Raw genomic sequence first — 21,931 nt, forward strand, 5'->3', positions numbered from 1 at the left:
TCTTTTTTGTGCATTCCTCTTTTATTTTCATGGTCCTCTTTACATAAGGTGGAGAATGATTAGAAGTCAGCCCACTAAACCTTATTGTGGCACCCTGAAGTGGAATGTTTAGAAGATAGAATAAAGCCTCACATGTCATCCACTCACTCATTTAAAGTAATGTAAAGTGATCAACTTACCTTTTTATGACACAGTTTCACTTCTGAGTGCCAAGAATGTTTAAAGGTCAAGTGATGTCTGATTTACTCAGATGTCTAAATGATAAAACTGCATTTTGCTTTGTGTTGAGAATGATCTTAAATGTGAGTACACACTGGAACCAGCTAAAGCAGTATTAGACATACAGAGGCATATCTTGTGTCATACAACAGTAAGTTGATCTAAAAGCTCATTTGATGAAAAGAAGGCAGTCCACCATCAGTTCTAGTGTGAATGTTTACTGGAAACCCTCCCATCCCTCCTTCCCTTATACCTTCCTAGTGAAAGACGTGAGATAAAACAGCTGGCTACAGCATTAATCTAAGTCTCATTTTGACTTTAATCAAGGCATTCAAGCATTCCATGTTTATATCACTGAAAGTAAAGCAAGAGCCTCTTCAGCTACCATATTGACATGATGTGTATATAGTAGATAGAGAGAAGCGACTGTGCCTGGCCTTGTTTGGTTCAGGCTTTTGAGTAGAAACCTCCTAAGAAGAGTAGCATTGTTTATCATCTACACTGTAACAGCACTGTCTCGGTGTCAGGTCTGGTGACTTATTGCATGCTGTCGGTCCTCTTGAACTGATCAAGTGAGTTTCAGACGTGGTCGCATTCCACTCGGCGGTCTAAGCTTGTTTGGCACCCTCATGCGCCTCCCTCAGCCACACCCACACACCCCAGGGTCCTTCTCCACCTACTACCCACGGGTAAGCAGCTCTTTTGGGTATGGTTCCTCCTACTCTGGATCCAGGCCTTGTCAGGATGACTGCATGAGGCCCGTCAGTCGTTTGCCCGTCAGAGACTTGCCCTGAGAGGAAACAGAGTGCAAGGGAGGTAAGGGTGACAGCTGTCAAAATGCCATCAACTCAGCTTTCCTGAGGATTTAGAAAGAGCACAGTGGGAGGAAGAGTGAAAGAAAAGAAAAGCCCTGTCTGCAAAAAACATTAAGTGGGGAAAGTCAAATATATTACAAAAAGATTGCCAGTAACTGAATTAAAAAGCAGTAATACGACGACGGATGCAAGATGAAGCTATTAGCTCAACATGTTAAGTCCAGTAAGACTAACATACACTGATATTTACATTTGATGCTCACAATGTGTCTGCAGTGAGATGCATTGTTTGTTTTGCTATGTTGCACGTCTGCACTCAAGTGGCTTCAGGTGTTGAAGTGAAAATAATAAAAACTGCCACAGAGCAGTAAAGCTCAGACCTGTAAAGCCAACAGTGTGGATGCCAGAAATGCGTTAATCCCCTTAGCTATAATTGTAAAAGCTTTCTTTTCTGAATTTATCCTTCAGCGTTTCTACAATATTGCTACAAGCAAGTGCTTGTTCAGTCATGCAGCTGGACAAATGAGTTTGTGCACTGGCACCATATCTTGAAATCAGTATTAAGAAAAAGAACACATCCCTTCATGAAGGAAGAAAATTACTGAGTACAGGCATCAAAACTTTACATTTAAATTGATGTTGCAGCATTCAGGATTATCACAGTGAAAATGGATAAAGCAACTTTGTGACAAACACATGAATAATGAGTCGGTCTAATAATTTCTTTTTCTGTAGCAGAGCCACGAGTGGAAACAGACACAGATGTACCCAGGACATCATTACTCCACAACTAGTGTATCTTTACATAGCAGATAGTTGTTTTCTGTAATGATATTGTTGTATTGAGTGTTAAAATCATATACATTGCACTGAATGCAGTTTGAAGATTTCAAAGCAGCGGTAGTGGGACACTCACCACACTGCGAGTGAACTTCTCCAGAGAGGTGCGCCTCCCCTGCTCCATCTCAGGCTACAGGGTACAGAAAAGATTTTAAAAAAAAAACATTTATCTGTCACACAATTCACATATAAGAATCAGTTCAAAGTCCAAAATTACACAAGATTCCAATCATGTTTATTTTTTGCAGATTACGCTTGTGTGTAATTCTTGTATCTGCTTTGGAAAACCTTGTGTTGTTGTCAACACAATTTAATTAACGTAAAGCCCATGAATGTTGTGCATCCCTTATTGTGTCTCATTAATACGTCTGTACAAGGCAGCCTTCAGTTACCAATGCTATCTGCAGTTAGTTTAGACAAAATACAGCTATTTTAAACACACATACTTTCTTCCTTGCCATAAGCAGATCCTGGTATACATTGGAGCGCAAGAAACGTGCGTAGCTGTCGCTTTTCATCAGCTTGTAGATATGGTCCTAAATAGACAGACAGATGGACACACAGAGAGAATAAAAGAGAAATTCATATTTTTTACCAGCAGGACGAGGAGGGTTTCTCTCCTCTGGATGTATGTGGCTCTGTGCTAATGATGTTCTAAACTTGCAAGCTGAAGCACAGTAAACTAAACTTGACAGTCTCAGAGGGATAAAATTGTTGTCGCACATTGCCAAGTTGTCATTATTTCCCTGTTCCCTTATAAGCCTGTAAGAGTAGAGAACATGTAATAGACACCACACATCCTACAACACCTCTGTCTTCCCTCTGTCCACATCTATCCTTGAGCCGGATGTTTCCTCTAGAAATCACTCCAAAATATAAAGCCATTAGTTGATTCAGGTGAGGCATGTAAGACAGACACGCTGGACAGACAAAGAGGTTCTGAAGAGGCATCTTGATGCAGATCACTTGAAAATATATATTGAAAGGGAGATACAAAGTGGCACGTAGATCAGAGCCTCTTATGGACAGTGTGCCTATTTAGTTCCTTTGACATGAAGATGAGAAATCCCGATGCACAGAAAATGAAAATGACACGTTTTTCAGGGAATTTGTTGACATTCTGGGGAACACACATTTGCTTCTTTGCAGAGAGACTGATGGGAAGACAAAAAGACTTATGTCTGTATGTTGACTATGATGCTGGAGCCAGTAGCCTGTTTACTCAACACAAAGCTCAGCCTGTAAACAGTGCTGAATACAACCCAACAGCTGCTTTTAGACTTAACTTTTGTACGACTTAATGTGATGATTTGCAACTTTAGCTCCTCAACATGGAATGGAAATTGTGTATTTTGCAGTTTGGATATATAGAAGTGGATAAACGGGCAGATGAAAATAGGCAGGAACATTTCAGTTGTTGTAGAAATTGTGAGTATTAATAATCATAAGATCAGGCCATTTCGAACTTGTGAGACATCAAAATCGTGATCCAAATGGAAGTTTCTATCACTGCATCCCTGCTTCTACAGTATTCATATTTTCTGTGGTTTTTTTGGTTGTTGTTTTTTTAACACTCACTTTATATTAAATTACAAAATACATCCTTGTAGAGCAAATCATTTACTGTATAGTCACAGCACCTGTGCGTCCTCATAGCTGTATCGTCCGGGGTCCTTCAGGTTCTGGCTGGTGCGTTCGTAGCTGTGAGAGTCCAGGTTAATGGAGCTTGGTGCTCCCTCTGCCAGGAACTCTGCCCAGATATCCTGAGCCCTCTGTCCAACCTCCTGCTGGGGCATCCTCTTCAGGTCCTGCACCGCCAGCCAGAACCTGCAACGGTGCAAATTCAAATACACATCAGTAAATGTTTGGACTTACAGACTGCTAGAAGCCCATGTTTTGTGCTGACTGTAAATAAAATTCGTACCCTTTTCTATTTTTTTTTTTTTTTATTAAGGTGATATAAAGCATTTCTTTTGCCTTTTGAATTGATGTCTATATTCTGAATGATTAATGTTGGATTACTTGTAACTAGTCAAATAACGATCAGAAGTGATAGAATGATGGTTGCGCAATTGAGTCTCCGTTTCTTTCAGCAAACATCAAGGAAAATGTCCAGAACAGGTCATCAACCTCATGTTAGATGTTTGTTGTCTTGCCTAAGGTGAGAACAAATCAACCAAATAAAGGCAACGGTGTCAGCGGTTGCAATGTTGTGATTTGGAATGTTTGAAACATGTGAGTCAAGAAGCAGTGAGATGTTAAGGTGGAACAGCACAAAACAAGTTGCAAGAACAAGGAAGGACAAAGAATATCCACATCATCTATGTGGTTAGAAGATCCTACGCATTAGGTGCTGTTTTCTTGGTACTTGTGAAGATGTGAATCTTCCAGATGTTGGAGGACTCTTTTAAAAACATACAGTTTTAATATTTAACATGAGAATGACTGAGGTGTAAAACTGATGTTTTTAGAGCAGAAACACACAAACTGCAGTGAGACTGAGTTGTGTTAAACAGCAGAGGCAGCAGAGAGCAACTGACTGGCTGCCTCTGATATTAGTTTGTATCTATATTGATCTGTGAACTGGTTTAGGAACATACAGATGAAGCTCTGGGGGCCTGCTTCTCTCCCTCACTGCCACCCTCTCTTTCTCCTCCGAAAGCTGCCTCATAAAACCAAAAGCAATTAAAGGTCCAGAGACAGAAAGCAAGACAGAGGGAGAGATAGGGCTGAGGAGGCTGCTGGGAAAGCCAGAGGGTGAACGTGATATGTGTGAATGCTCTCTCCTTCTGTTTGTGTGTATTTTTCAGTGTTTTATCTCCCTCTGGCTCAGAGATATCAACAACCTCAATACTATCACTTCATCCCCTCACTTTCATTCCCGACACGTTTCTCCTTCTTTCTTGCTATAGCTCTCAGAGATGCTTGCTCTCTCCCTCACTCACACATTATAAAATCACCTTCTTATTGCTGCTCTGGTGCATAAAGGGCTAAAACATGATGCAGTGTGCATCTGTAGCTGTATGTCTACATGAAGGATGAATTTAATATTTGTACTGCGAATCAAGAAACAACAACTACCAAATCAACAGCCTTATTAATTTAGAAGAGAGCTGCTTAAACAAACATACAAACCATGCACACTTTGTGAAATTCCAGCAGTTTCTAGACATGACCAGCATTAAGGAGATGCTGTTTTATCAGCAGGCTGCCTATGACACTAGCAAGAGAGTAGAGCAGCAGGACAGCACATTGTGTTTCATTAACCCTCTGAACCCTAAAATCTGTCAGTGGCCTAAATAAAAAAAATAAATAAATAAATAAAAATCACACCCAGGGACTGTAAAAGCAACAAGAACCATCAGATTTTCAACTTTCTGACAGTTCTGGAACTAACCATGCGTGACATGCAGTTCCTTCAGGAAAATAAACCACATTAAATCATGATATTTCATCACAGAAGTCTTTATTCTAAAAACTTTACAAAAATAAATGATTTGCAGCAGATCCTGTAATAAAAATAGAAAGTGAAAAAATAAAAATCTGTGATCCTTGATGCAAGCCACAGCTGAGATCATTTGATCATTTTATGATTTAAGGCAAAATAAGTAACAATTTTAGTCTTCTTCCAGCCATGATCGTGCTGTTTCCAGAGATGTGCAGGACTTTATATTGCAGTAAAAAAAAAAATCAACTCACAGTGATTGAAAATGTGAAAAAACATCAATAAACTGCTCGCAAAAATGTATGTCTTGCATGGAGAGTACAAATGTTGCATGTTCTGCCCTTCAGAAACAGTGATTTAAAGGAATACTGCAGTCTGACTATTTAAACAAAAGTATAAATAAGCATCAATTATTAATATTGACAGATTAAACAAAGCATCAAGAGCTAACCAGTACCAGCGAGCTGATCCTCCCTGTGTTCGGTCCTGTGTTAACTGACTGTTCTCTCTAACAGCACATAACATTGGAGTGATATTTTCTGAATTTTACATTTAACAAATACTACCACACATCCAACATTGTTTAAATTCTTTGTCGGTTCCAACTCATTTATTTTCCCCTCTAGTATTGTTCTTCTGTACTCCGCTGCGGTTTTTATACTCCATCCCCCAACAGCAGCGACTGAAGCTGCATTTCATCATCTTTTTTTCTACCCTTCCTTTTTCTCGTTGTTGAATGTTTCACCATGTTAAACGCGCTTACGGAAAACAGTTACAGATGTATCTTGCTGAGCAAAATCAGAAATTAATTATACCTCCAAGTGAGAAGATAATCTGTATAACGATGTAGCTCAACAGGATCCCTTTTCCTATTCTTGGTTTTCTGGGAATTTAGTCTTCATGCCCATTATCTTTCTATGGTTCTTTGTGAGTTCAAGGTTTCAGGTAACTGTGATCTGGCAAATCTTCACTTAATTGTTTCTCTTCCTTTACAGTGTGCAAGTTGTTTAAAATGGTAGGTTGAAACAATACGGATACCAAAAACAAACAGCAGTGAAACCTTTTTTAATGACTGCTTGACTCTCCTCACAGTGTCACAAGCGAAAACGCAAAAACGTTCTGCTGAACAGCTTCATATTAACCAGATGAACGACATGTCAGTGAGTTGGATTCATAATACAGAAGAAGCTTTCTTTACCTCAAACCCTTTAGGTTTAACAAGCAGCAAGCTTTTCACTGTTAAAGGAGTCACAAGCAGGTACACTGTGCAGTATCAGTATGTTGGAAACTGAAAGATGTTTCACACTCACCTCAGGTTTTCTGAGCTAAACTCCGACTCCAGAAACTTGAGGAAAAGCTCTTGTCCTGCCGGGTCCTTCAGCGCCTCCTCCAGAGAGAAACCCCATTTCTTAACCCGCTGCTGACTGGGCTCCTTACTGAGTGAGACAGGAGAGGATGGAGGAGATCATAAAAATCCACCTGCAACTACTTCAGGAAGGTCAAGATTCAAATGACATTAGGAGAGATTCATTTACAGGGAGACGGTGATGAGACACACAACGTGGGGAGCGCTGACAATGAATATAGAGGAAGGAATAAATCTTTTCATCATTAAGTCAGATTTGTGCCTGGAATGTCTGAAAACGTTGACGTTGGTGTCTAAAACACCGCGGCAATGTTCATCTGAAATCCACTTATTTTAATGTCTGTGGAGGATATTGTGTCTTGTCTTGCAATTAATCAATTCAGATGAATTATTAAGCTACATTAGGCACAATGATTATATGTCTGCTTTGGGTAATTCCTGCATATTTCAGGCAGATCAGGAGCTCAGTGGCCACTTTCCTCACTACCTTTGTATCTCTTTATAACAACTCAGTCTGTAGGTCAATAAGTTGTCATTGTCCAGAACTGACTGTAACACAAAAATTGCAGTTGGTTCTTTAAATTACTTTCCTTCACTACGTCAGAAAATCACTGACTCACACTAATGAAGACCTGTAAAGTAAGATCTGTAAACATCCTGTAGTGTTTATTCTGTCTCAGTCTGATATACTGATACAACATATAATGATGAAAAGGTTTTCCCACTTAAATAATACAATTAGACATTAGACAAAAAAAATATCAATAAATAAAAAATCAATAAAAAATCAGAAACCTGTGTCTTTTTAGGAACGTGAACAATACTGACCCAGAACCTGCAGCCTAAAGAAAGAAACTACAGGCTTTTGAGTAGAAGGACACTGTTGCTATATGTGAACTTGTACTTATCCTATGCCATTTAACTAATTATCTTAAGCTTAATTTATACACTTTATGAATAAATATAAAACATACCTTCCAGATTTCCATACTTTTAATCAATGCTGGGTTACATAAAACACTGATCATACTGTACATGAGTTCTCATGTATTTCTACACGGCCGTCTTGTCTGCATAAGCAAATTATATTCGTAAATAACCAGAAAAATGACTATTTGACTTATAGTGATTTTCTGAAACACAAAATGAATGAAACGTTGTGACATCCCAGCATGAGTTATGGAAAGAGGACACAATTAGGCCGAGATGCATTTCGCTGTAAACTCTAACCACAGCTTTAGTATCAAATGAGGAAATCCCCAAAAGAGGAGATATGTGTTGATAACAGACATGTATAATTGCTGTATGTGACTTGAATTTAAATGTATTCAATGAAAAAGGCTTAAAGGTTCACTGGCTAAGAAAGTGAAACTGATGTGGTTTCTGGTTTTGTACCTGGCCTCCAGATCCCAGAAGGAGGGGTCATCGCTGGTCCAGGGGTTGGATGGTTCTGGTGCTGTCACAAATGGGTCATACTCCATGTACTGCTCAGTGTAGGCTATGAGACTGACGCACACAGACACACATGAACACACACAGCACAGAGCACAGGACAAGGTCAGACCACAACTTTTCCAGACAAAAATACAGTCGTTACACATTGAAGCCTTTCTAACAGTAAATCCTTTATTTTCATAAAGTGTAAATTGTGAATTTGTCATTTTCAGAAGTTCAGACAAAAATCATCAAAGCCCAGATCAGAACATCTACTTTTGTTTAAAAGTGTGGGATACACATGGACTGAGAGATGCTGTAAAGTAGAAAAGGTTCTCTCACTCACAGTTTACAATTCTACAGTTTCATTTAGCAGACGCTTTTATCCAAAGCGACAGATACAGATACAGTTTAAACAACACTTGAATTTATTCCAACACAACATGGTTTCCGTCCTACAGGACGTTAGCCATTGGACAATCCCTCCATCGATGTCATACAACATACAATATTTAAAGTATCTGTACTGCAGCAGTAACACATTTGAATACCACAGGTCCACCAGTTATCAGTTTGGTCAACTATCAGATTAGATATTCAGCATTTTTATTTTTTAAAATTATTGTCATTTATTCAAACTTGACTTTCCTTAGAACATTGTTAATTTAAACACTGATAGATAAACATTGAACAGTTCTCTTTTTAGTTACTGTTGTGGTGGAGTTTTTTATTTTCTATTCTCAATTTTGACACAAAAAAAATGTTATTGTATTGGATTTGTTCCTGAAAAAACACACATTTGTATCAATAAATACATATTATAAACCCACAGATCACATCAATTCATGTAGTTTTTAGAGGAGCTAAAATAAAATCTGTTCAGCACTTCTTCTGTCACAGGAAGCAATAAATTTAGAAGCTCAGCACTGTTCTGTTTGATAGTTCAACTAGCTCACAAGTTCTGATTATACTTAATAACACGGTCTAATTATGGCATCCCTTTGGTTTCATTAATATTGCACAAAAGAAGAGAAACTCTTAAAAAACATACTTTGTTGGAGCCTTTGGAGATTTTTTGTAGCATTTGAAGCTAAAGAGACATCAGAAGGCTTTAAATTAAATAACGATTAGACACAATTTTAAACGCCTAAAGCATGGATGAATCATAAACACTGGGGTATACATTTATTTATCACATAAAGCCGAAGTGACAAACCCATGTAGGGTCCTCATGGATGGATACAGTTTAATGGATGGAGCAGCCATGCAGAAAGCAAGTGTCAGGACCACGGACAGAGACAGCACGAACACCATCCACTGCAGACTGGGCTCAGTGTGTTCAGATGTTCATGTGCAGTGCTTTGTGAAATTTACCAGCCAGGAAGTACATTTTTCAAGCAAAAAAGCAGTTTGATTTGCTTTTACTCAATTGCCAGACTTTGCTGTCTGCAGTCTCTTATAACAGGATGTGGTTTTCTATCTGTAGTGCTTCACTCAACTCATTTATAATGTGTTTAATGCAGCAGCTGACTTGTTTCAACAGCAGTTCAATCATATTTTAAGTGAGCCAGAACTTCCAGTCTGCAGAGCATTACAGGCTTACTGACCCAGAAAGTGATTATTTGACAGATTATTCTTAAGTAATTAAGAAATACGTAAATGATACCAGTTAATGTTATTGTCCAACAGGATTGCCTTTGTTTGCCATGTTATTTCCTTTAGTGCTTGGTTTAAGGCCCTAAACCTTCTGCCCTGTGGAGTACCAATTAAAGTCAGTTCAGCGCTTTAAGTCTGGAGGTTAAAGGGTCACAGAAGCAGAGCAGTGGAACAGCAAGCAGTAATCACCGTTTTTCTGCTCTGTTGGGAAGTAATGTCAGTCCTGACAGACACCAGGATAGGACTCGCTTGAAGGTCAGACAGTAAGCTCAACACAAAAATGAATACATATGACTTTTGTAAGTTTTGCACCACGCAGGATGAACACTAACCTGCACAGTGTAATCCAGATCGAACACAATACCCCTATGATGAATATAACATTTATGAAGCAATTGATATTCAATTTATATACTCTTTGATCGTATTCATTCAATTAAATTCAACCACCTTTGCCACAGAAAAGCTTATTTTTTTCATGTAGTTTTTTCAAGTGACTGGGCATTGTGCAAATTCAACACTAAAATACAATAAAGAACAAAATGTCTCTCGAATATGTTGTTTTGTTTTGTTTTTAAAAAAGAGAAAAAAAATCTGGCTAAAACAATTCAGTGTAAGGGAAAACTAGGAGTGGCACGAGTTCAGCTCACAGCAAGATCCTACACTGGAACCTGATGTGTTGTCTGGTGCCTTTGTGTCTGTAGTTTGCCTGCTGCCTGTGTGGGGTTCTTTTTCCAGGTGCTCAGATTTTTTCCCATAGTCCAAAGACTGCAAGGTAGCTTCTTTGGCAATTCTAAATTGGCTGTGAGTGTGAGTGTGCATGGCTGTCTGTCTCTTCATGTTAGCTCTATAATGGCCTGGTTCAGGGTGTACCCTTCCCCTCACCCAATGTCAGCTGAGAAAGGCTGCAGCCCCCGCAAACCTATACGGGATGAATCAGGTGTAGCTAATGGATGGATGGATGAGTGGGAACTAGGCTTCTGCACATCGTCCAACCACAAGTTCAGATGGGTTTTCAAAAGTACCTCCATCCTTTCAGCGCGCCTTTAATTTCATAGCAACACCAACTCATACACTACCCTTGAAATTCACTATCAGACACTGTGTCACACTGAATGAACAAGTGTAGAATGTTGCCTCCTTTTCTTTGATTTCAAACAGCAGCAGGATCCAGAGTGTGTCCACACTGAGAGAGGGGCTGATACATACACAACATATTCATGTGCAGTCGTGTGCCATCAGGGCCAGCAAGACCTTCTCTGCTGGCCTAAACTCTATCAGAATCGCTGACTTACGTTGTAAAATTTTCCCATTAATCTTTTGACCTTATTTCCAATCGTCTATTCTCTTCATTTCATAGCGTGTCTCTGGGCTGTGGTGCTTCCAGCAGTGTATGTTTATATTGGAGCTTTGATCCATTCATATTTCAGCCATCAAGTGTTGCCAGGGTCACAGAAATCTGCCCTTCAGAATGAAAAGTGCAGGGACCTGTAGCTTTAAATTCATTGTAATAAAACTGTAGCTTTAACCAATCAGACTGAGAGTTGGTGGTCCCAGGGCCAACGAGCTGGCCTACGATAACGTCAGCATTTCCACGTCCTCTGACTGGATGGTCAGAGAGCTTAGCTCGCGGTTCCTGTCTGTAGCGACCTGCACAAGGTACAACTTTATTGTGAAAGTATTAGTTTTTTGGTTGTTGTCAGTTAAGCAAGCGGACATTCCCAGCCCTAATTACTTACAGCAGAAGCACGACTGGACAGACCCGACTTTCAGCATTAGCCTTCATGGCGATAAACAGGATTTATTGTTGGAAGTGAAATGCACGGATTACCTGCTTAACAAAGTGACTGAACTGTTTATGATGAAAAAAACTATAATGGATTTTGTGTTCAAATAATCACAGGTTTCAGTGGGTAAAATATATATTTTTGTCATTTTATTGGGCTGATATTGATGTTCTCACCATCTGGTCTGTTTTCTCTCTGCTGTCCTGTTCTCTATCCTCTTTACCCTCACCACACCTGGTCGAAGCAGATGGCTGCCCTCCCTGAGCCTGGCTCTGCTGGAGGTTTCTTCTCAGTGAAAGGGAGTTTTCTCTTTGTCACCAAGGAGCTGCTCAAAACGAATCATTTAGATTTGTTAGCTTTGTAACCTCTCTCAAGGTATTCACCAATGTTCAGTTCTTGGCCCCCTCCTTTTTGTCCTCGAAATGCTCCCCCTTGGCTACTTAATCTGCCGTCATAGACTCCAGTTTCACAGTTTTGCTGATGACATCCAACTCTATACCTCCAACAAAACAATCACCACTGTTACTCATTCAAATCTCACTAACTACATCATAGGAATTAGTCCTGGCTGCAAACAAACTTCCTCAAACTAAACTGTAACAAATCAGAAAACACTAAAATCACTGAACAAATCCATCCACACCTTCTTCCTCACCATCGACAGCTCCACTGTACTCCCTTCCCCTCACATCAGAAATCTAGGCATCATCTTTGACCAGACCCTTTCCTTTGACAAACATAGCAAGCACATCACTAAAACCGTCTCCTTCCACATCTAAAACATTGCCCACCTCTGTCCATCCCTCCCCTTTCAGCTGCAGAGACTCTCATCTACACTTTCATTACATCCAAACTTGACTACTGCAACAGTCTTCTCTATGGTACATCATTCAAAACACTCAATACATTCAATTCTGCTGCCCGCCTGCTCACCCACTCTCACACCACCATGATCACATTACCTCTATCCTTCACAAATGCCACTGGCTCCCCGACCCCCAGCGAATCCACTTCAAAATCCTCCATATCACCTACAAAGCTCTACATAATCTAGCTCCCCCATACTTGACTGAACTTCTTCACTGGCATACTAGCACCCTCTGTTATGCTGATACTAACCTCCTACCTCCTCCCCATCCGGACCAAATACCAGACCTGGGGTGACAGTGCTTTCTCCATTGCTGCTCCCACCCTCTGGAACTCACTCCCCAAAAGCATCAGAAAATCCTCCTCACTTTCCATATTGAAGAAATCCAGAAAGACACATCTTTTTAACACAGCCTACAACTTATAATCCCCTTTGTAGATGCTCCTGTCTCCACTATATTTTATTTATTTTTGTGTGTTCTTGACTACTTTGTGAAGCGTCTTTAGATGTCTTAAAAAGCCACTATGTAATTATTATGTATTAATATTTTGAGCAGAGACAGTACAGCAGATAGGAAAAGCAGCCTCTTTATGTGTCACAAAAAACTCAATATACTTTCCAGAATATGCTGCATTTTTAACGTGTGTGCGAGGTGAGCTGCATCTACCTTTCAGCAACTTTGGACATCTTCATACAGTGACGATCTAGTTGTTGGTTAAGAAATAGGATCTGAAAGAGGAAACAACAGGAGTTAGGGTTTGTTTCTGCTGGTTTTTGTAACAGAACAGCAAGAAATAGTCCAATAAGTGCTTTGAATTTGATGTTCAGTCGCACCAAAGAAGTACCTCATTATAACCATAATAACTGAACATGTCTGAGTTGGTTGACAAGGTCTATCTCAGTCAGAGGCAGAGCTGTTGCTGCTGTTTCTCATAATTGAAATCTGTTTGTGCCAGAAAGCTATACAGCAGATTTCATGCTAAATTTCTACAACATAAAATGCAGTACAAAGGTTGTCAGTCTTCTCTGTAATGGGCCTGTGGCTTTGAAAACTAGTGTAAAATGCTTGTGGATTAACAAGCAGACACATCACTAATATTGACATCTTCTATTGTGTGAGTTTACAATATATGACTTATTCTTCAATCATGTACAACATTTGGACAAACGTACCTCTTTCTCCACATCCTCCTTGGTGCCTTTCCTGCAGTGGTGCGAGGGAGTCTGAACGGGACTTTGAGACTGTGTTCCCTCTTCTGCCAAACCATACACTGACTGGGCCGATGAAAGACAAGCGATGGAACAAGGAGTAAAGAGAAGGAGTATTATTTTCTTATAGTGTGCAAAGCTGCCACACTGCACTGTCAAAAATTAAAGGGGAAATTTTAGCCTTAATTTTGATGTTATTAAGTTTTTAAGTTGTGGCCACTGATTATAAAAAAAGAAACAGTGCTTGAATATGTACATTGGTTTTACATGCATATCAGTAAATGAATATTTTATCAAGCCACTTTTAAAAGGGGACCTAAAAAGGAAAGAAAGCTTCATAAGGGTTAGTGTCATGCTCTTTTTATCTAAGCTTTTACCTTCTTAACTCTATGAGGATTCTTCATGCGTCTACATTTCCTGATGTCCATCTCTGTGGTGTTGACACATCCAGGCTGGAGAAAAAAACAAGTAAAACAATATGATTCCAGATTTTAAATATCACACCTCAGGTTTTTATTTATTTATTTTTTTACAGACCCAACAAAACCTGCAGAAAGGCAGGAACGAGAGAGAATGTAGATGGAAAAATGTGGTGGGCAGCTGCAGTCTCACATACAGACAGCGGCTTACCACAGGTCTGTGGACGTCCCAGAAGGCTCTCTCCTGGCTGTCAAGGATCTTCCTCTCAGATTTATCCCTTTTCCTGTCGATCCTGCAGATGAGATGAGCCGCTGTGAGAAATACACCTTTCCAAGATTCAGCATTTCATGTAGCATTCGATCAGGCCTGAGAGATGAGAAGCTGAGCGGCAGGGTAAAGTGTAGGAAAGTCTCCTAGGGGTTTTTTGTAATATTGAAGCTCAGAAGGTTCCAACATTGCCATTGCACCCTTCTGACACAATCTCGTCTGTGACTATGTGCACACTGTTTGCAACCTTTTTATGTGTACAATACAGATACTGCTGTGCTCTTGTCCTGATGAGAGTTGCAGTCTGGTTTGTTTTGGAGACTAATCTACCGCAAGTACAGTGGAGAACTGTAGGTAAGGTTGATGGGAAACAATACTTATCATTCATCATGTTTTTGCGTTTACTATGATCTCTTTATTTTCCAATGTATGTTACATTTCTTATGATAGAAAAATGATATAGTATCCCTATATTTTACCCAATATACAAAGGTAGAAAATAACTTCGGTCATTAAGTGAAGCATTGTGCTTAAGTACATTTTTCAGGTAGCTGTACTTTACTGTAGTTCACTACTTTTCAAACTAACTTTTCAGAAAAGTTGCTCATCAGTTTAGCACCAGGTTGTCACTGTAAGAAGGCGTTCAGAGACATACAGCATCTGAACTAACCTATGGTCTGCTGTATTTTATTTTTCACATGCTGTATTTCAAACAGTAGACTTCCACATCGTTACTACTTTAGAACAAGATAAAACATTATTTAGACTGTTTACAGGAATTAGAATATTGCTCTGTGTGACTATCTGGAGTCAGTGATTGAAAAGTTATCACATGCAAACAGAAAGAGGCCATGTAGGGGTCTCTGGGGCAACAAGTTCTTTTGGAATCCACTAGAATCAAATAAAAAAAGGAATAAGAAACTTAAGAAGCCCCTCTTATAGTCAGGGCTGATCACATGACCCTGAACTATCCCTTATCTGTGCTGCTATATGCATAGACTGCTGGGGGACTTCGCATGATACACTGAGCACCTCTCCTCTCTTTCTCTTTCCACACATTTTTATACATGTCACAGACTTTGCATCTTCCCTCTCTTGTAGTTTGTGTTTTATCCTCTCTGCAGGTATCTCAAGCTGTAGAGCTACACATCTCTGAGGTGTAGTTACTGGCCTTACCAACCTCCAGAGAAATATTTGTCCTTTAATGTGTAGTCTGCTGTCCTGTTCTCTATCCTCTTTACCCTCACCACACCTGGTCCAAGCAGATGGCTGCCCTCCCTGAGCCTGGCTCTGCTGGAGGTTTCTTCTCAGTGAAAGGGAGTTTTTCTCTTTGTCACCAAGGAGCTGCTCAAAGCGAATCATTTAGATTTGTTGGCTTTCTCTGTATACGTGTGTAAGGTTCTCACTCTCTATTATAATATTAACATACTATCTACCCAAGAAACACAGAGCAGCAGACCCACTGTGACCTGAGAACACTAGATAGATAATTTTTGCATGAAACTCGATTACAGGAGGGTTAATGGAGTCTGTCAGAAACAATCACTGCTCATGATATGGGAGGTCACATTGAGACTGTGCTTCTTTAACCTCGGTTGTGAATGACGTCAGTGCGTGCATTGTAGTTTCATGTGTTGCCTTAGCAACAGAGCACACTTACTTGACCTGGGCCTCAGCCTGCATGTAGATAAACTCCCACTTCCTGGCAAAGGCTCTTTGCAGCCTGGCTAAGTTCTCCTGTTAGAGAAAAGATAGACAAAGAAAAAAAGAATATCAAAACTAAATCATAAGACATTTCAGGGTTTTAAAGTTTGAGTCTGCTCTGAGAAGCTATTGAGATCTTATATGATCACGGACACACACCTGTCTGGCCTTTAAGAGGGTGCTTTTTGCAACCCCGAGCTTGACACATAGATCAATACTAAGAAGTAATAGCTCAGAGGAACAGTTGAGTGCTCACCGCCTCATAATCTGCCAGCTCCAGCCTCGTCTTATTCTGCATGGTCCGCTTGCACAGGTAGATAGCTGTGGACAGAGAGAGGATTAAAGGTTGGAATTCATCTGTATTCCCTCGTTCCCTCCACTGATCTGTGCATCTCTCGTTCCCTACGTACCTACTTCACCATCCATGGTATGGAGCATGATCAGTTCACAGCTGCCTGTCCACCTACTGTATCTGTTGTTTCAGGATTATAGGGCAAAGTGTGAAGAGCCACTAAACTGCCAAGCTCTGAACTCCAGCCATGGGTGCCTCTGTGACGGGATGAAAGGCAGGAGGCAGAACACTGACTGACTAATCCTGTCAACCGTTCATCTCCACAACACAGGGCAGTGTTTGTTGTGCTTCAGTATGTAGCTCAGAGGAAGGTTGCTCTTATTTACACTCAGACAGAACCTGATATATACTGTGTTTACACTGCCAGGCTGGGTTTTATTATTATGTGGTTTTGAAGGCCAGTGTGCCAACTGAAAGAAACCAGTACAACTATTATTCTGAAATTAAATTTACAGTAAGTTATGAACAACTCCTTACTGAACTGCAGACTGATGAACTAATTTTATGGCTAGAAGCTGTAGCTGAAGCGGAAGGAACCACTAAAAAAGTTAGTCACACAATACATGAAGCCTATGAAAGTGTTATTATTGCATAAAATATTATTGCACAGTAAATTATTATATAGGTGGTTTAGTGATGTGCAGTGAGGTTCATGGCTGGTGAGGCACTGACTTCATCAGAATCTGATTTACAAATACATGCACTCTCCAGAGTAGCATATTCGCCATTTGATTGGCAGCAGTTTACGGGTTATATTTCAAATCTGCATTATTTACACATGCAAGCTGTAGCCCACAAAAAGCATGTTTCTTTCTTTTTTCTTTTTTTTTTCTTTTTTTCAGTTATTGCGGTTTTACCCTTACCTATGAAGTCCATGCACCGCTAATTCTGGACAAAAATATTCGTTACTTTTTTGTAAAAGTCTCCTGATCTTCCTTCGCTGCACTTGACTAGCTAACTGTATACTGTACCTTGTCCAGCTTGCTGTCATTTACTCTGCAGCCGCGGAGTCACAAGAAGCATGTCTGGGATCAGAGTGCTCCCTGCCATGAGGCAAGAAAACTGCCTGCCTCACCTGGAACCTCTTCTCAGCCGTTTGTGATCGCTCAGCACACGAAACACGTTGGTAACAAAAATCACTGTACATTATTATATACATCAGCTGAACTATGGAAAATCAGTTCATATACTAAATGTGTTTGAACCATGTTATTGGCGACATACAGACAGCAGCAATCCAAGTGAGGCTCAGGTCGCTGCTGCCTCGCTTGGATTGCACAATCTGCCTCACCTGCCTCCCCTGACCGCACGTTACTGAACAGCCTTCAATAACCAGGTCATTATTGAAAATGAGAACCAGTTCTCAATTAACTTACCTGGTAAAATAAAGGTTAAATAAAATAAAATAACCAAGTATATGCCATTTAGCTATAAGTTTGTGACAGATTCTGATTTTGCAATCATGTAGAAATGTCCAGCTGTATTGGACAGTGAAACATATGAGCGGCTAATATCTAGATCAAAACAAAACCCTACAGTGAAATATGCGATTGATTGCCACATTCCAAACCCACAGGAAGAAACTAAGACAATTATCTACAAAGTCTTTTTTTTTTCTTCTCAGATCTAAGGTGATCTCTACAGTCAAACAACAAATATTTAACTACAGCTGCACTGCATTAGCAGTACTTTTATTTTCAATTTGATGCTGCTTAGTGAAAATAAAACAAAATTCATAGAACATTTCTTGAGGTGCTGCTCTGGGACAAGACTGCTAGAATCCATTTCCAGAACAGTAATCCTACAGCTGTTGTTGCTGGTAATGTATATTCTGCTCATGTTGAAGCTGTAGTTTGTGCTCAGCCCAATGCCTCATAAGCATTCAATCTACAGACTGTGTGTACCAAGTACAAGAGTGTACCAAGAGCATTTTATGAAAGGTAATGTGCATCACGAGAATTGTCCAATGAGGCACAGAACTGATCTAAATTAGATAAAGTGATTCTTTATATTGTGTGACATTATACTGTTAAATCAATGATATTGATCAACAACAGTATCAGCGCTATTTCAAATACAGTATAATATTATAATATATTAGCTCCATGCACTGGTATCATATTGTTATTTAAAAGTTGTTTAATACATTTGATGGCTGAGAAATGCTGTTTAAAACACAGCATGTTGTTCACAAAATGAACTAGAGGTGCACTTGCAAAGTGCAGACATCCACCAAGGCTGATGCCCCATATCGCAATTATAAAGAAGGAGTTCCAAACATGCACCAAAGTTTAATGGCTCCTTCCTCTGTCCCTGCTTCACCTCTCCATCAAGTTTCATTGCATTTAGCTTTTTAGTTTTTGCGCAATCCTGCTGACAGTCAAACAGACAGATGGCACTGAAAAAAAACTACTTTTGCCGAGGAGGCATAGCCTCAGCGGAGGTGATAAAATGTTTAAAAAAAATATTACAAAAAGGTCATGAAATTCCCTGAAGTCCCTCACCATAGTCTGTGTTCTCAGGCTCCCAACAGTTGGATGGCCAGAAATATGGTGCCTGAGGGGGAAACAAAGTAAAAATGTGTGAGTCAAAAGTCATGATGCATTGCTGCTGATTATCTGCTGAACCTGAAAGACCACAATCTATGAGTCAGAACAATCTGACAAAAGTGCAGTGATGACGATGACCTTTACGAGACACTTGTTTGCCTCTGAGACACAGCAGTGCACATGATTGCCTTGCTCTGCTATGTGAGCAATCAAAATATTTTTATTATCAGGATTGAATGGATTAAGAACAGCTGACTGTTCAGACTTTTCCACGAGTAAGAGGCACCCTGGGGTGCTGCAGAGGCATGAAAGTACTGCAGCAACACAGTGCACAAGAAGACAAAGCTGGAAAATAAACAATGGGAAGGCAGAGCAGGCAAAGAACAGATGCTGAGAGACCTGTTATTTGACATCGCTTGCGTGGTCAGCTTTACAAACATTTGTATTTTAGTTCAATGAGAAGAGATATTATGCACGTAATGTTAATTGTTATTATCTTTCTTGTTTTTCTTTGTCTTGCACTTAATTTGACTCCAAAATGAAATGCTAATGAGTGGTGATTAGCTTCATGACGCTTTTGTGCTGAGACAGACGACCCTCCTCCTTCTTCTCCTGTCTTCTCTTCCATTTCACTTTGAAGGAGGAAAACCAAGGTCAAAGCACAGTGTTGTGCACTGCCATCTGCTTTAAACAAACTGCTTCTCCTACATCGGTGAGGATTCACTCCTCCAACTAGATGTTACACAAAGATCATTCTAATCTCACCCCGTGCTGCTTTGCCTTTCCTAAATGAGGAATTTGAAAACATTGTTTTCTTTTTTAAATTAGTGAATTCAGGATAAAACAGGTCAGCGTATTAAATCTGACTCTGATGGTGCTGTCATTGTACTTTTGTTTCTGTTTTGTGCCTTGATGAGATTAATTGTAGAATACTACCCTACTACACTATGCGTCCTTGTCAGGCTTTGGTAGCTGCCTGCTCGGCCTGAACTCAGACTTGCTTCCCCTGCTCGCTTGATGAATATTTTAACAGATCACCATTCATTTTTAATAGGGTCACAGGATCCCAGCATTGTACAAAAGAAGCTGTAGACAGCGAACAGGGCTTTTGTCATCAAGATCAAGATTGCCTTGTTGTAATTCCATAACAGAGAAAGTAATCTTCAGGGACTGATTGGGGTATTTATGTAGCCCAAGTAAATGCCCCAACAATCAGATTAACCTTTAAGTCAAAATAAGACTTTTCCGTATCTCACACAATAATCAAGACTGAAGAGAAAGAATTTTTGTCAGATTATGTGTGATACAAAAGAAGTAGAGCAGTTGTGGTTATTGGAGGAAAGACAGAACTGTAATCTATTTACAAGAAGAGACAGTGTTGGAAATTCTAGCTTTTAAGACATTAAGTGTCTGTCTACTGCAGGAACTCAGGGTAGAGGGGCAGAAGGTGGTGTGAACATTAACAGGAATGACCCATTAATTGGCTCTTTCATCCTTTCTGTTTCCATTAAAGTGTACAGAATCCAACAGCTTCAACTGCAATATTAACTCTGAGTGCACCAAAACAATGTCTTACAGTAGTTAGTGGATGTAACGCCAGTTCTATGGGCACTTAGAAAGTAGGCCAGTGGATGTGGGTTATGTTAGCCTCTACAGTGAATTTACGTTGAAGATGGGGATGTTATAAAGGAAATGACTGCTACTTGACAAGAACATCAAGAGCGCAGAAAAATGGCATTACTTGTCCTTTCCAAGTTAAACCAACCAGCATCATCTTCTCTTAATTTAACCAACAAGCCAGCAAACCAGCAAGGTGCAGCGTGGCAGCAGCTCTGTACTTTCTCCTGCGTTTTTAGTGCTTTTAGCGTGTTTTAGTGTACTTTTTGCCTTTTCTTTGTGTGTTACATCGACATTAGGCAAGTGTGCAGCAATGGATGTTTACCTCGTAGCATTAGTTGTTTGCTTCTTGCCACTTTTCAGACTTTTTGATTCGGCGATGGGAGACCTGTTCAGCCATGGCTCCAATCTTTACACTCGGGAGCAGCTGTTAGCCCTGAGCCACTCACCTCCTCACTACGTGGAGTGACCGGAGATCCCTGTGGAGTTATGGTGAAGGAGGAGAGGCTGCAGAGCTGGAGTGAAGCTCCGATGCGGAAAAGACAGTACAAACCATGTGTACTGCAATCATCATGGGGAACGTAAGATCTCTCTCCAACAAAATGGAAGAGCTTTCTGTGCTTACCCGACTGCAGAGGGACTACCGACAATGCAGTCTCATGTGTTTTATGGAGACGTGGCTGAATGAACTTTGTCCTGACTATCATGTTACCCTGGATGGCTCTCAGCTCATACGGGTGGACAGAAAAACTACAGAGAGCAGTAAGAAGAAAGGAGGGGGAAATGCTATGTTTGTTAATGAGAGATGGTGCAACCCGGGACATATCTGTGTCGAGGAGCAACTCTGCACCAAAGACATTGAACTGTTAGCGTGCGCCCATACTACATGCTGAGAGAGCTATCACATGTTATCGTGATAACTGTGTAAATCCCTCCATCGGCGGTCGCTGCTGACGCTACAGAGAAGATCCACAATGTCGTCTTTCAGTAACAGACCCGGCACCCCCAAGCCCTCCTCCTCATCTCCGGGGACTTCAATCATGCTTCACTGTCCTCTGCCCTCCCCACCTTCACCCAGTACATGAGTTGCCACACCAGGGACAACAGAACGTTGGACTTACTGTATGCAACCATCAAGGATGCATACACTTCATCCCCCTCCCCCTGCTTGGTCGCTCAGGTCACAATGTGGTCCTTCTGTCCCCAGACTACACCTCCATGGTGAATAAACAACCACCTGAGAAGAAGTCTGTGAAGGTGTGGTCTGAGGTGGCCAGCGCTAGGCTCAGAGACTGCTTTGAGACAACAGACTGGGAAGCACTCTGCAGCCCCCACGGTGAGGACGTCAGCAGCCTGACCCACTGCATTACGGACTACATAAAC

The 21,931-nt window shown here is 40.4% G+C and overlaps 1 protein-coding gene across 1 annotated transcript in view; it reads right to left on the reverse strand.

Annotated features, from left to right (window-relative positions):
* Positions 1-2: 2 nt before the first annotated feature.
* Positions 3-21,931, reverse strand: part of LOC103359293 (regulator of G-protein signaling 6-like) — a 100,660-nt gene continuing 78,731 nt past the window's right edge. The window contains exons 5-17 of the mRNA XM_008284557.1: positions 18,887-18,938; positions 16,287-16,351; positions 15,987-16,063; positions 14,270-14,351; positions 14,017-14,091; positions 13,604-13,705; positions 13,098-13,159; positions 8,081-8,191; positions 6,630-6,755; positions 3,515-3,701; positions 2,321-2,410; positions 1,951-2,004; positions 3-1,009 (exon numbers count right to left, since the gene is read on the reverse strand). Of these exons, the coding sequence (XP_008282779.1) occupies positions 959-1,009; positions 1,951-2,004; positions 2,321-2,410; positions 3,515-3,701; positions 6,630-6,755; positions 8,081-8,191; positions 13,098-13,159; positions 13,604-13,705; positions 14,017-14,091; positions 14,270-14,351; positions 15,987-16,063; positions 16,287-16,351; positions 18,887-18,938 (1,134 nt within the window). The 3' untranslated portion in view covers positions 3-958. The remainder of the gene's footprint in view (positions 1,010-1,950; positions 2,005-2,320; positions 2,411-3,514; positions 3,702-6,629; positions 6,756-8,080; positions 8,192-13,097; positions 13,160-13,603; positions 13,706-14,016; positions 14,092-14,269; positions 14,352-15,986; positions 16,064-16,286; positions 16,352-18,886; positions 18,939-21,931) is intronic.

This window comes from Stegastes partitus, unplaced genomic scaffold (genome assembly GCF_000690725.1).
Source record: "Stegastes partitus isolate 25-593 unplaced genomic scaffold, Stegastes_partitus-1.0.2 Scaffold9, whole genome shotgun sequence".
NCBI lineage: Eukaryota > Metazoa > Chordata > Actinopteri > Pomacentridae > Stegastes > Stegastes partitus.